We start from the raw sequence: 13063 nt of genomic DNA, 5'->3' as shown, positions 1-13063 counted from the left end.
TGAAATAATTGAGAAATTGCAACAGGGTTGAAGGTACCCAATGCACAGAATGAAAAGCCAATGCTTGATCATGCTAACTAAAACTTTAGTGTGTGTGATCAATTAATTGAAAATAAAAAATGAAAAATGCATTCAAAGATGCTAAAGCCAATAATTGCTGGTGCAAAGTATCGGTGCATAAAAAAACTTAAAAAATAAAAATAGAAATAAAAAATAATTTCTAAGGTTAAAAACATTGTCCATATGTGTGATAATGGCTTTAACAGTGGAGCTTAAGCGTCTCCTTAGTTTTCAACATTGGTTTGAAGTTTTTGAGGAAAAATGCTGCTGTGGCATGTCCTTTCAGATGAAGGACGGAGCCCAACATAAAAACGTGAGGACTGTTTATTCGATTAACAGTGGTAGCGAACAAGCATACTAATGCCACACTCGTCTCCGAAGCAGAATGAAAAAGCCATGCTTTCCAGCCGGGCAGCCTGTTCTTGTAGCCGCCGTCGGTGACGCATGCCTCGGGTGACGCAGCGGTGGCGCTGTGTCTTGTCGATAAGGCAGTCCAGCGTGTGGCCGTGTTACGCTGGGACGGATGATAACAAAGCCTAGGCTGCGTGGAAATATGCACAGTGTGTGTCACCACTTCGCCTTTCATTATGGTTTTTTGCCGTTCATGTTTCGCGATAGTTGCTTTCACCAGCTTGTCATTTTACTGGTTTTTGAAATTTACGAGTGACTTTTCATTTTTCAGTTGTCTCAGTTAGGTATTCAATTACATACACTAAATTTGTGTAATCAGCATCATCAAGCATTCACTTCTCATTCTGAGCATGTGACACATTTGAACGTCCAATTTTTCAGTTTCAATTATTTCAAATAATTGATCAAATATTGTTACGGCGCGCGCCGAGGAGCGCTGCGCCAGAAAAAGAAGAGACGCGGGACGAGCGCGAGACGAGCGTGCGGCACCAGTGCGAGGGTTAGAGAACAAAAGAAGAGCGCCGGGGCAAGTGGTGTTTGCCTAATGTCCTTCGTTCTTTTGCGTCTATCTCTAGGTGGGCACAGCGTCCCACAACATTTTGGTGTCAGAAGTGGGATCATGCCGCTCACCCGCTCCCAAAGTCAAGGACCCGACGTGCCAGACGACAGGACTCTGCCACGAGGCGATTGCGCCGACGACACAGTGGCTGGCGCAGCTAGACCTAGACGCTCGGAGGGGCTCGGTCCTTCGCAGCAGCTGGATGGCAGTATTGAGCGCCTCCTGGATGTAGTTACTCAGTGGATGGACGCATGGGAGGCTCGTCTGACTACCCAGGCTGTGAAGATGGAAGCTCTCCGGCGCGACTTCCGTCGCCTTGTGCCAGCCGAGCCGAACACAGGTCATGAGTCTTTAGGCGTCACTGCCACCGCTGCCTCCAGCCCTGCCGTCACTGGGCCTGCTGTCGTAGCCGCCAATAACGTGCTCGGCGTGGGTACATCATTGGACGTAGTGGAATTACCCACGTTTGACGGCACTATCTCGTGGGATGCTTACCGCATCCTACTGGAAGGTATTGCGACGGCGGGAGGCTGGGACGAGCAAATGAAGGCATGGATGCTCGTCTCCAAATTGAGAGGCCGCGCAACTCAGCTGCTGCAGAACGTGCTGCCCGACCAGCTGGGCTCTTACACCGTCCTGGTGGGCCTCCTGTCCGACCACTACAGTGCTTCAGGTCAACCCTGTGCGCAGTACCACCGCCTGCGAGCCCGCCGTCAAGAGCCCGGGGAGACATACTAGGACCTCGCCGCCGCCATTGAGCGGCTGGTTCTGCAGTCGCTGCCGGGGGCACCTCAGAACGTCGTGGCCCTGGTCGGCACCGAGGCATTTGTCGACGCCATCCGTCTCCCTGAGGTGCAGCACTTGGTCCGTTTTGGCCGTTCTGAGTCCGTCCGCGCCGCCATGGCGCTCGCCATCGAGGCGGAATTGACTTTGTTGGCCACGCATGGGTCACCACCGTCTGCCGCGCGCACCGTCTCGGTGCAGATTCCTCGATTGGCAGACCCTACAGTGGCCTCTAACCGATGTGGGCGTAACGATGCTCGCACGACCTGCTTCCGCTGCGGCCTGAGGGGGCACTACGCGAGGGACTGTGCTCCGTCCATCCCCACACTCTTTCGTTCTCCTTGTCCCCTCCTTTCGTCTGCTTCGATAACAACTGAAGCTCCCTACGTATTCGTCGACGTCGCTCTGCTTGACCGGCACGTAGAGGCCTTGGTCGACACCGGAGCGGCTGTCAATGTGCTGGACAAATCGTTTATTGTTAACGAGCCCCACCGGCTTCTTCCAGCCGCCAAAACCCGGCTCTTAGCTTTTAACGGTGCCCCGGTGGAGCAAGTCAGACGTGTCAGCGTCAATCTGACAGCGCTCGGAAAGACCCTCTCCACCGAGTTTGTTGTAGCAGACAGCCCTATTTGGCCAGTGGTCCTTGGGTGCGGGTGGTGCCAGCAAGCCGGAGTCGTCCTTAATTTTACCACTACAGAACCACGGGCGAGCCGAACTCTGTGTGGGCCGGGTTGGCTTAGCCGGATTTCCAGTCTCGGTGTTGCCCTGTGGCAGTCCCTGGCTTCGGCGACCAAGCGTGTGTCAGAATCTGTGTGTTACCTCGCAACGAAGTGGCCACTTCGAGTCAAGCCAATCGACGTCACTACCGTGACTGTAGCGTCCGCCATGACTCTGCCACCGGGTGCGGCAACGTGGGTGTATGCCAAGCTTGACAGTCCGATCACAGCAGACGTGCTTTTCAAACCCATCCGGTGTTCAGCTCCAGCCCGTGAGATGACCTGCCCTCGAAGCCTTCTGCCTGTGCTCAAAGGAGGGCCCACGTATTTATGCTTAACATCAGCTGCGCACCTCTTGTGCTGACTCCTGCACTCAATTGGGTACAGCCTCAATCCTGAACTCGGGATCACCGGTTGCGTCTCTGCAACTTGAAGCACCGCCTCAGCACCCTCCAGTGCCGGCGGTCCTACCATGGGAAACATTTAACTTTGGCTCCACCCTCACCGGCGCGGAGCTTGCCTCTCTCAAGGCCTTGCTGCTCGAACATCGCAGTTGCTTTGCTCTAAGCGCCAGTGAACTCGGTTTGCACTTCCTGGGCTCAACACCGGATCAACACCGAAAACCGCGGGCCCATTCATCACCAACCTTGCCGTGTAGCGCCAGCCAAACGGAGAGTCATTCAGCAGCACGTATGCGACATGCTTGACCAGGGAATCATTGCCCCGTCTTGTAGCCCTTGGTCCTCCCCTGTAGTTCTTGTGCGCAAGAAGGATGGAACACTCCGCTTCTGCGTTGATTATCGCAAGTTAAATGCTATTACTCACCTCGACGTGTACCCTCTTCCGCGCCTCGACAATGCACTTGATCGCCTGAAGGGGGCCCGTTATTTTTCCACCCTAGATCTGCTCTTGGGCTACTAACAGGTGCCTGTTCACCCCGATGATGCGGAAAAGACGGCTTTCGTGACTCCCGACGGCCTTTACCTTTTCATCCGTATGCCCTTCAGTCTCTCGAATGCTCCAGCTACCTTTCAGCTCCTCATGGACCGCGTCTTAGGCAATATGAAGTGGACTATGGCATTGGTGTACCTGGACGACGTAATTGTCTACACGGCTACGTTTGAAGAACACCAAACGCGACTCAAACTCGTCCTCGAAGCCCTTACCTCTGCTGGGCTTCGCTTAAAACCAAAGAAATGTTTCTTCGGTTTTGCAGAGGTGACATACTTGGGTAACGTTGTGAGCCGGCATGGCATCCGTCCCGACCCTGAAAAACTAAAAGCGCTTACAGCTTACGAAGCTCCCACCACCGCCAAGGAGCTCAAAAGTTTCCTTGGATTTGCTTCGTATTTTCGTCGTTTCATTCCGGACTTTGCCAAGCGAAGCGCTCCGTTGACCGCCCTGCTGAAGAAGAATGCAGCATGGAGTTGGACGCCGGGCCAACAGCTCGCGTTCCTTGACGTCAAGCACGCCCTCCTCAAGCCTCCCACATTGGCCCACTACGACGAATCTGCCCTCATCGTCCTCCACACGGATGCCAGCCAAAATGGGCTCGGCGCTGTCCTTCTGCAGGAAGACGAGTCTGGTGACCACAAAGTTATGCCAGCTGCCAGCTTTCCGACGTAGAGCGCCGCCGCCACTCTTCGGAACTCGAGTGCCTCGCCGTTGTCTGGGCCGTTGAGTTCCGTCCCTACCTGTACGGCCGTCATTTTGCCATAGTCACGGACAATAGTGCTCTCACTTGGCTGCAGTCTGCCAAACACTTAAATGCCAAGATTGCACTCTGGTCACTGCAACTTCAAGAGTACGATTTCACCATAGTGCATTGGCGCGGTTCTGCCCATCAAGGTGCCGATTTCCTTTCTCGCCACCCTTGTCCCGTGACGGCTTTGACGGATTTTAGGACTGCATAAACACAAGATCTCGACATTGCGGCCATAGTCCAATCCCTTGGCACTGCCGCCAGCGCAGGTCTCCGTAAACTGCGCCGTGTCTATCGAATTAAAGATAATCTCTTGTGTCATGTGAGGCGGCTCCATGGTCGACCACCCGTGTGGTTGCCAGTGGTGCCAGCAACACTGCGGTCGCAAGTCTTGCGCGGCCTACACGACGCTCCCACGGCCGGTCACCTTGGTCGCTACAAGACCTACGCACGAGTGTCGGAGCGCTTGTGGTGGCCTAATATGTCCAGAGACGTCAAGGAACACGTTGCGTCCTGCCAGACATGCCAATACCGGAAATCGTCCACACGAATAACCAAGCCACCCCCGCAGGCTTTTTCGCCACCGAGTTCACCTTTCGAACTGGTTGGACTGGACCATTTGGGCCCATTCCTGAAGACGCCCGCCGGAAACAGGTATATTCTGGTTGCGATCGACTACTTTTCCAAGTGGGTCGAAGCACTGCCCGTTCCAGTCACCTCTTCCGCTCATGCCGTTTTGTTTGTGGAACAGCATCTCGTTCTCCGGCATGGTGGGCCCCGACGCCTCATCACGGACCGTGGGAGCTGCTTTATGTCCCAGGAATTTGAGCGAGCCCTCCGCTCCTTCGGCATTGCGCATTCCACTACATCCGTCAATCATCCCCAGTGCAATGGCCTCGTGGAGCGTGTTATGGGGAGACCCTGGTCTTAAAATATTTTTTTTTATTATTAGAGATATCACAATGGGAAATTCGGTGTGTATATGTATTTCTTCCTGCTGTTTTCAAAAATATAATTTGTTTTACAATATCTCAATTAGTTTTCATACTATGGAAACATAACTGATGCCTAATTAGGTCATTTTTTACGGGTGATTAAGACACTTTCCCTCAATATTATTTGGCTTTGATTAAAATGTGGCTGTTGCCAAAGACCTGCCATGTGGAGCTATGCTATTTATATTATCACTGAGGTGCGTTACCATATAAAAATGTCCAATTATGCCGATGCCCCATAATTTTTAAATATAATTAGCTGACATTACTCTCCCCCAAATTTGATATGTTCAACCTAGCAACATAAAAATAGCATAGCTCCACAGTTCAGTTCTTGAATGCAACGGTGTAAGACTTGTTAAAATTATACCACAAGAACGTGATGAAAAGTTCCGTAAGGCTAGTCATGTTGGCAAAAAATATGAAGTTGAGAAAATCGCATTTGAAGTTTTGACTCTGACTGCAGAAAATTTTAGGAGGAATCTTCAAGTGCAGATTTTATTTCAGTGTTCCCTATCTGTCCCCCTGCAAAATAAAACAAAAAGTGTCTTATTCCATCCAACAAAACATTTCCTAAAAATTTTGAAGATGCGTACATGACTTAATTGTAAAACAAAAAGAAAAATCGTAAAGTTATGGGTTTACTTTATTTATTTATTTTTTTTTTTAAAGCTGACGAGAGCGCGGGGCAAGGATGTCCAGCTCCAAGGATAATATCTTGAGCCCTGCAAACGGTTTCTTGAGGGAACTAGCGGTCCCGTGCCAAGGGGGCCTGTGGCAAACAGTTGGGTGGCCCTGAAAAGGTCCGTTGTGATGCTTGTGCGATTGACTGCTCGCATCTTCGCGATCTCGCCGCAGGTTCCACATTTTGTGTGCGCAATAACGTTGTTAACGCTTTCATGTCCACAATTGCGAACTCTGTACTGGCATCGCATTCCGCGCTGAGGCGGCTGCGGTGCAACTCGAGAATTTCCCGACAAAACGGACTTTGCGCCGACCGCTCAACACAATGCGTCGGCTTTGTCATAGAGTAGAGTAGTACGCGGCAGCGGCATCAGTGCATCGTGATCCAGGATGCAGTTCGCACTGTAATTTGAACCCGTGGTATCGTCGTAACGCAAGTCCCGACAGCACGTTTGCGGCTTTTGTTCCACGCCTACGCCTGTTTCTTACGGCTTCCAAAAGCTCGTTGCGTGCACGGTTACAATCTACCGTTGTCGGCATCTTGATCAAGGGGAAAAAAAGAAAATATGATCGGCACAAAATGGTGCTTCGAGAAACGCGAGCGCAAACACAGACGCACGTGAATAGGCAGCCACGGCGCCGAACGCAAAACAGAAAGAAAAAAAAACCGACGTGCTGGTCACGCCAGCCAAATAGGAGACGCGGAACGGCGCTCTTGAAAAGCGTGCCGCGTGACAGCCAATCAGAGACCATAAACGGCCTTCGGAAAACCGGCGCTCGCAGCCATACTGCTTGAGTGACGCCATTTTGAGATAGCGCAAGTTGCGCGCAAAGAAAACAGCTTCAAACCAAGCCCAAGATGGAGGCAATCGGCCGGCTGGAACACCCGCGGCGCGCGTGAGAATTTCGAACAAATTTTTTCTTCTCGGGGGGCATTTCGCGGCTGCCGTGATATTTTGAAAACCGATTTTATCGCATTTTCTGACCGACTTCAGTGTTAATAATTTGAGTGCATGTGCTCGAAAGGTTAAACCTTCAGAAAATGGGTGTTTCTCAAAATCAATTTTTTGACCATTTCGGCCGTTCTAAGACCCGCATCTCCCCTTAACCGCACCCTCACGGATATACTCGCCTCCTATGTGGCTCCGTCCCACAGAAACTGGGATCGTTTTGTTTCTGCGACAGCTTTCGCACTCAACACTGCGAGGCAAGAAACAATGCATGTCACGCCGTTCTCAGTCGTCTATGGCAGAACACCCTCCATCCCTCTCGACGTGCAGTTGGGCCTTCCCCATCAGACTGCGTCACCAACTGACTCCATTAAGCTCGCCTCGACGCTCAGCGCAACCTTTTCACGGCTCATGCGCGTGTGCAAGTGGCCAATGCGGCAGCACCACCACTTCCCTCCTTCCGGTCCGGTGACTTGGTCCTCGTTCGGCGCACCATCCGCGCGACTGGCCGTGCCACGAAGCTCACGCCCCGATACCGCGGCCCTTACCGTGTCGTTGAACGGCTCGGCCCCGTGACATACCACCTCGAAGACCTCCCCGAGCATCGACCATGCGGTGTGCACCACATTTTCCCGGAGCATGTGTCAAACATGAAGCGATATGTCAACGGCGCCAGCATTGACTCCGACTTAGATACCAGGTCATCACCACTACTGTCGTCGCCTGCTGCCTCATTGCCTTCCCCACGAAATGCTGCCCCATAAGTGGAGCGCCTGCAGCAGCTCACCGACACTTCCCCCCCCCCTTGGTGGAACGATGTTACGGCACACGCCGAGGAGCACCGCGCCAGAAAAAGAAGAGACGCGGGACGTGTGCGAGACGCCAGCGCGAGGGTTAGAGAACAAAAGAGCGCCGGGGCAAGGGGCGTTCTTCTGCGTCTATCTCTAGGCGGGCACACAACAATATTCACTTCCATTTTCATAGCATCACTATGCTTTGGCTTTTTATTCTGAGTAGTTTGACACCTTTGAACCCCCGTTTTACAATTTTTCGTTTTTTTTTATTTTATCAATTAATCAGTTAATTACAATAATTGCATTAACTTGTCATAGTCTATAACACTAATCAATTACTAGAACAACAAATTCACATGATACAATTTTTTCACGCAGCTCCTGATCATTTCTGACTTGCGGGGCTGATCTATTACTAACTACTGCTACTGACTAATGCTGTTATTGCTGCTACTCTGTTGACGGCTTTTTGACCGAACGAGCTGTATTAGCTGCCGCTGAAAGTGAACTCCTCCCCCAACTTCCAACTCACCTGTGGAATGTGATCCCATGGCGCCTAATTGTGCATCTGTATGCTATGGAGGATGCGACCACGTTTGTTGCGTCAGCGTTTTGAAGTGCTCGAGTTTATAAAAACATTGTTTTGGGTAAGAAAAATCATGGCACGTGAAATGGTGTCCGGCCTCCTAGCATGCGGGGGGCCCAGCGTCTTTTTCTTTTTTTTGCCCACCACAAGGTGGTGCCGTGTGGCTTCGCTTCCTCTGTGATGTCTCCACTGCAGCTCTTTTTTTATATTCTCTTAGGTCTCATCTGAGAATGGGCGTGAGGTGGGCGAGGGAATTAAAGCTCATTTTTTCTGTTTTCCTGGCTGCCGCTGGCACACAGTGGGGATTTTGCACGTTTGTCTTGGCAATACTGCTGACGTGGTGCAGAACCACAGGTGAGGAAAAAAGTAACGGGCAGTTTAGCATGTTTAGGCCAGATGTGAATGGGATTTTTTATTTTAATTTCAGGTAGCACATGCTTGTTAGCATAGAGTTAGAGTCTAATCAGATGATTTGCTGCCTTTTGATGGGGTGCAGGGCCGCATTATGCTTTTTGAGAGTTGCACCATCCTTGTCAACCTATAGACATATTGTGGAATAGTCCAAAAGAGACAAAGGACCGAGGAAAGAGTGGGTGCAGCGCCCGTCCTCAGTCTTTTTTGCACTATTCCACAATATGAACTACTTCCAACTTGCCCAATACAGCATCCTGCATTCATCCAAGAATTGCGAATTTCACAATTCTTGGTTGTTCTGAAAGCAGACCACCTTTGCAGCAAAAGCGGAAGTTGCGCATCTTCATCTCCAACACCTTTTATCCGGGCAAGCTGTGTGGGGAGGTGGACGGTGGAGGAGTGGACGGTGGTGGTGTGGAGGGTGGGACGGTGCCCTCGTGGGAGCTGCGTGTGGAGGGCCGCCTGCTGGAGGAGCAGCCCAAGGGGGAGTCTGCACGTGGGGCCAAGCGCAAGTTCTCCTCCTTCTTCAAGAGCCTCGTCATCGAGCTGGACAAGGAGCTGTATGGGCCAGACAACCACCTGGTCGAGTGGCACCGTACGCCCACCACCACAGAGACAGACGGATTCCAGGTATATAGCCGACTCTGCACTCAGGGCTCTGGGAAAAATTGTCCAAGTTAACTGAAAGCCAGGACAGGTAGTAACCGCAGATCCGGACCATGACAAGGAAATAACAAGAAGAATAAGATTGGGATGGAGCGTATTTGGCAAGCACTCACAGGTTATGACTAGCAGCTTACCAGTATCGCTCAAGAGGAAAGTATACAACAGTTGCATCTTACCTGCACTCACCTATGGGGCTGAAACGTGAAGGCTAACCAAGAGGGTTCTACTTAAGTTGAGGACAGCTCAGAGGGCTATGGAAAGAAAAATGGCAGGGGTAACATTAAGAGATAGGAAGTGTGCAGAGTGGGTCAGGAGAAATAACTCAAGTTATTGACATTCTAGTGGAAATTAAGGGGGGGCACTGGTCTTAAAACTATTTTCCTTATTTACCAATCAAAATTGATGCAACTTGGTGGGTTTGTGCAGTTTTTTGTGCAGATTCCAAAACTGCAATTATTTCTTTTGTGATCCAATTATTTCATGAGATAATTACACCAATTAGTCTAATTTTTACAAGAACATTAAGAGATAGAAAGCGTACAGAGTGGGTCAGAGAAATAACTCAAGTTACCGACATTCTAGTAGAAATTAAGAAGAAGAAATGGACATGGGCAGGACATGTAGTGCGAAGAGAGGATAACCGATGGTCGCTGAGGGTAACAAACTGGATTCCAAGGGAAGGAAAGCGTAGCAAGGGGCGGCAGAAAGTTAGGTGGGCAGATGAGATTAAGAAGTTTGCAGGGGTCAAGTGGATGCAGCTAGCACAGTACCGGGTTAAGTGGAGAAATATGGGAGAGGCCTTCGCCCTGCAGTGGGTATAATCAGGCTGATTACAAGAACAATTACAAAATGACCACTGAAGAAAAACTTCAGATGAACACATTGATGGACACTAGAAAGAATGAGGAACACAATGTTGCAAGCAGTTTTTGATTGTTATGCAATAAAACAAGAAATAATTGCTCAAAGTTCAAAGGTCAAAATATAGCATATAATGGTCACAAAAAAAAAAGCCATTTTAAAAATTTTGAACAAGAAATTAAAAAATCTACTAGCAACATTGTGTGCTTTGCATATTTGACTTTATGCTGAAAAAGAAATTATTACTCTATCTGCAATAGGTGCCGAAATATTAAGGCTGCAAAACTGCAAGTGGTCGACAATGCATGTTTTGAGAAAAGAGCAAAAAAGAAACGGGATTATTTAACAGACATTCACTGGTGCAGTGCACACATTTACAATTTAAAATGGCTATAAACCTCCGGGAATGTTGTCTCTTTGCTTTCCAACGTCCAAGTGTCGCCTCTTTCATTTTGATCTGCAGTTGCAGCACATTCAGTTTTCACTTTTTCGGCTGCGCGAGTCGCATGCAGGTAGCGACTTTTCTTTTTTTTTTTACTTACGTCGTTTTGCTACGTCCTCGCATCAAGACCGCGGTGAGGAACGTTTATTGCGGAAAAGAAATGTAATTTGGAGCTGTTTGCTGCTTCCCAGTGCTCTGCATTGCACTGGAAGCAAGGGCATTCACTAAGGACTATGAACGAGGTCCGATCGGCGCAAACACACGGCGAGCTCTACGAAGACGACGTGTCCCGCACTTTACGTATTGGAGAATAAGTTTGATGGCGATTTCTTATCCCCGTTCACTTTTTTAAATGCCAATATCGCCTCTGTATCTTTTACGCTTCGCCAATCTCGGCAAACTGTTTAGATCTGACGATCGTGAACTCCGCCTCGCCAAGCGGACCGTCCGCCACGCTGCCGTCATCGTCACAAAAACAATCCGTCTACCGCTTCGTTGCTGGAGTTGGCGAGAGTTCAAGCTTTTTCCGTTTTGAGCTTATCTTTCCTCCGCATCACTGTCGCGGCGGGTGCGACTGCTGGCAGTAGCAGTCTCCCATGCTAGGGAACACGCTAGGCCTACTTCAGGCTCGTACACACGATCGTTCGGCACACGACTTTCGTCGGCCTGAGCTAGCACAGCCAGGGCAGGGCATCACTTGAGATGATTAATTAACTATTATTTTCACTTTTTTCACAAATTCTTGCCGTGAATGCACCTCGCGGTTCAGAACCAAGCGCGGCCGTCGTCACGACGGTCACGTCTCCGCCGTCTCCCCGCGGCTCGGGCGCACCGAGCAGACGCCGTCAGCCAGCTCCACCAATGCGGTGACGCCTTATCGTCACGTGCACCCCGAAAGCCAATGGGATTGCAGATGCCACGTTTTCTTTTTTGCAATGTTTTATGCGACCAATGAGCGAATGTAAGCAGTAGAGGCGGCAATTTGAAGATGAAAGGCAGCTCTTTCGAATGAGACCAAGATGGCGACGGTGCCGCGCACAAAATGGGAGCTACGCCTCGTGGAAAATGGTTGTTTCATGGGTCGTTTTCGTCCCAAATTTGGGTGACATCGATTATGTAAATTGGCATTGTGACTAAAATACCGACCCTAGAGATGAAAAACTTAGCAGATAGGTAGATTTCGCAAATCACATTTTCTAAAAAGTGATTTTTTCGCGATTTTTTGGTCCGAAAGACCCGTGTCCCCCCTTAAGAAGAGGAAATCGGCATGGGCAGGACATGTAGTGCGAAGAGAGGATAACCGATGGTCACTTAGGGCAGGGGTTCTCAAACTTTTTTGCTTGGAGGAACCCCAAGAGCCTTCAATAAGTTGCAGGGAATAAGCTGCCTTCACTTACCAGCAGTGTTGTCGAGTGCATTTTTGCAAAGAGAGAGTTGCAAAGGTTAAATATTTATTGCACAGATTAGTACAAATACTAATGTGATGGGTGGTACTTCTTCCCTTTTAAGAGCAAGTCAAAGCGTGGCTCAGTAGCACTCAGAGCCAGTCTCATATCAGCTGCCGGGTCAAGACGGCGCTTGTTCTTCAGATAGGCCAGGGCTGAAAATGCCTGTTCACATGCATATGTAGTTGCAAAGGGATGCGAAATCTCCACTGCCCTTTCAAAGAGGCATGGAAACAGTGGAGCAGTCTCCATCCAAAATTTCACCAAGCCTTCACCATTAAATTTCTCTTTGAGAGCAGTGCTTGCCCTGAGCTTTGAGAATTCTCGCGGAACACAAGAAGACAGCCCGTGGAACCCAGTTTGAGAACCCCTGGCTAAGGTAACAAACTGGATTCCAAGGGAAGGAAAGCATAGCAGGGGGCGGCAGAAAGTTAGGTGGGTGGATGAGGTTAAGAAGTTCGCAGGGGTCAAGTGGATGCAGTTAGCACAGAACCGGGTTAAGTGGAGAAATATGGGAGAGGCCTTCGCCCTGCAGTGGGTATAGTCAGGCTGCTGCTGATGATGATGTTGAACTGAAAGCTCGAATTATCGAATGGGCCTGTAAAGTTTGAAGCTGCTCTACACTGCCAAACATAGTTAGCTCTAGGGCCACCACCTTGGTGTGTAAATGTATCAACTTGGAGTTGTTATTGTTTATTTTTTATTTCTGAATTGTTATGATGTGATCACATGCTATGCACAAGGTTGTATGGCTATGCTGAGGCCCATTATCAAGGGTCGACTGTAGCACCACCACCCCAATCTCATTGAAAGTGAGCTAAAAACAGGAAGCACAGCAATTTTATCTGATGAACGATCGTTGTTTGCAAGGGAAAGTCCCTCTTGACAAAATGGCCCCGTTGGGTATTGCGGATACTTGACTGCATTTTTGCACTGTGCAGTTCTAGCATTGTGTGAAACTGTGGGGAATTTCAAAGTTTTGCTGTATTTGGTCA

The 13063-nt window shown here is 49.7% G+C and overlaps 1 protein-coding gene across 2 annotated transcripts in view; it reads left to right on the top strand.

The window, feature by feature from the left end:
* The window catches only part of Bap60 (Brahma-associated protein 60), a 149910-nt gene that overhangs the window by 76064 nt on the left and 60783 nt on the right, over positions 1–13063 (top strand). Inside the window, exon 6 of one of the 2 annotated variants that reach the window (XM_084595829.1) lies at positions 8976–9284. The exons of the other annotated variant lie outside the window; for it this stretch is intronic. Coding sequence (XP_084451955.1) covers positions 8976–9284 — 309 coding nt within the window. The remainder of the gene's footprint in view (positions 1–8975; positions 9285–13063) is intronic. 2 annotated transcript variants of the gene reach the window in all.

Source organism: Amblyomma maculatum, chromosome 2 (genome assembly GCF_055883805.1).
Source record: "Amblyomma maculatum isolate TAMU_Amacu chromosome 2, ASM5588380v1, whole genome shotgun sequence".
Taxonomy (NCBI): Eukaryota; Metazoa; Arthropoda; class Arachnida; order Ixodida; family Ixodidae; genus Amblyomma; species Amblyomma maculatum.
This window is presented reverse-complemented; position numbering and strand designations above follow the sequence as displayed.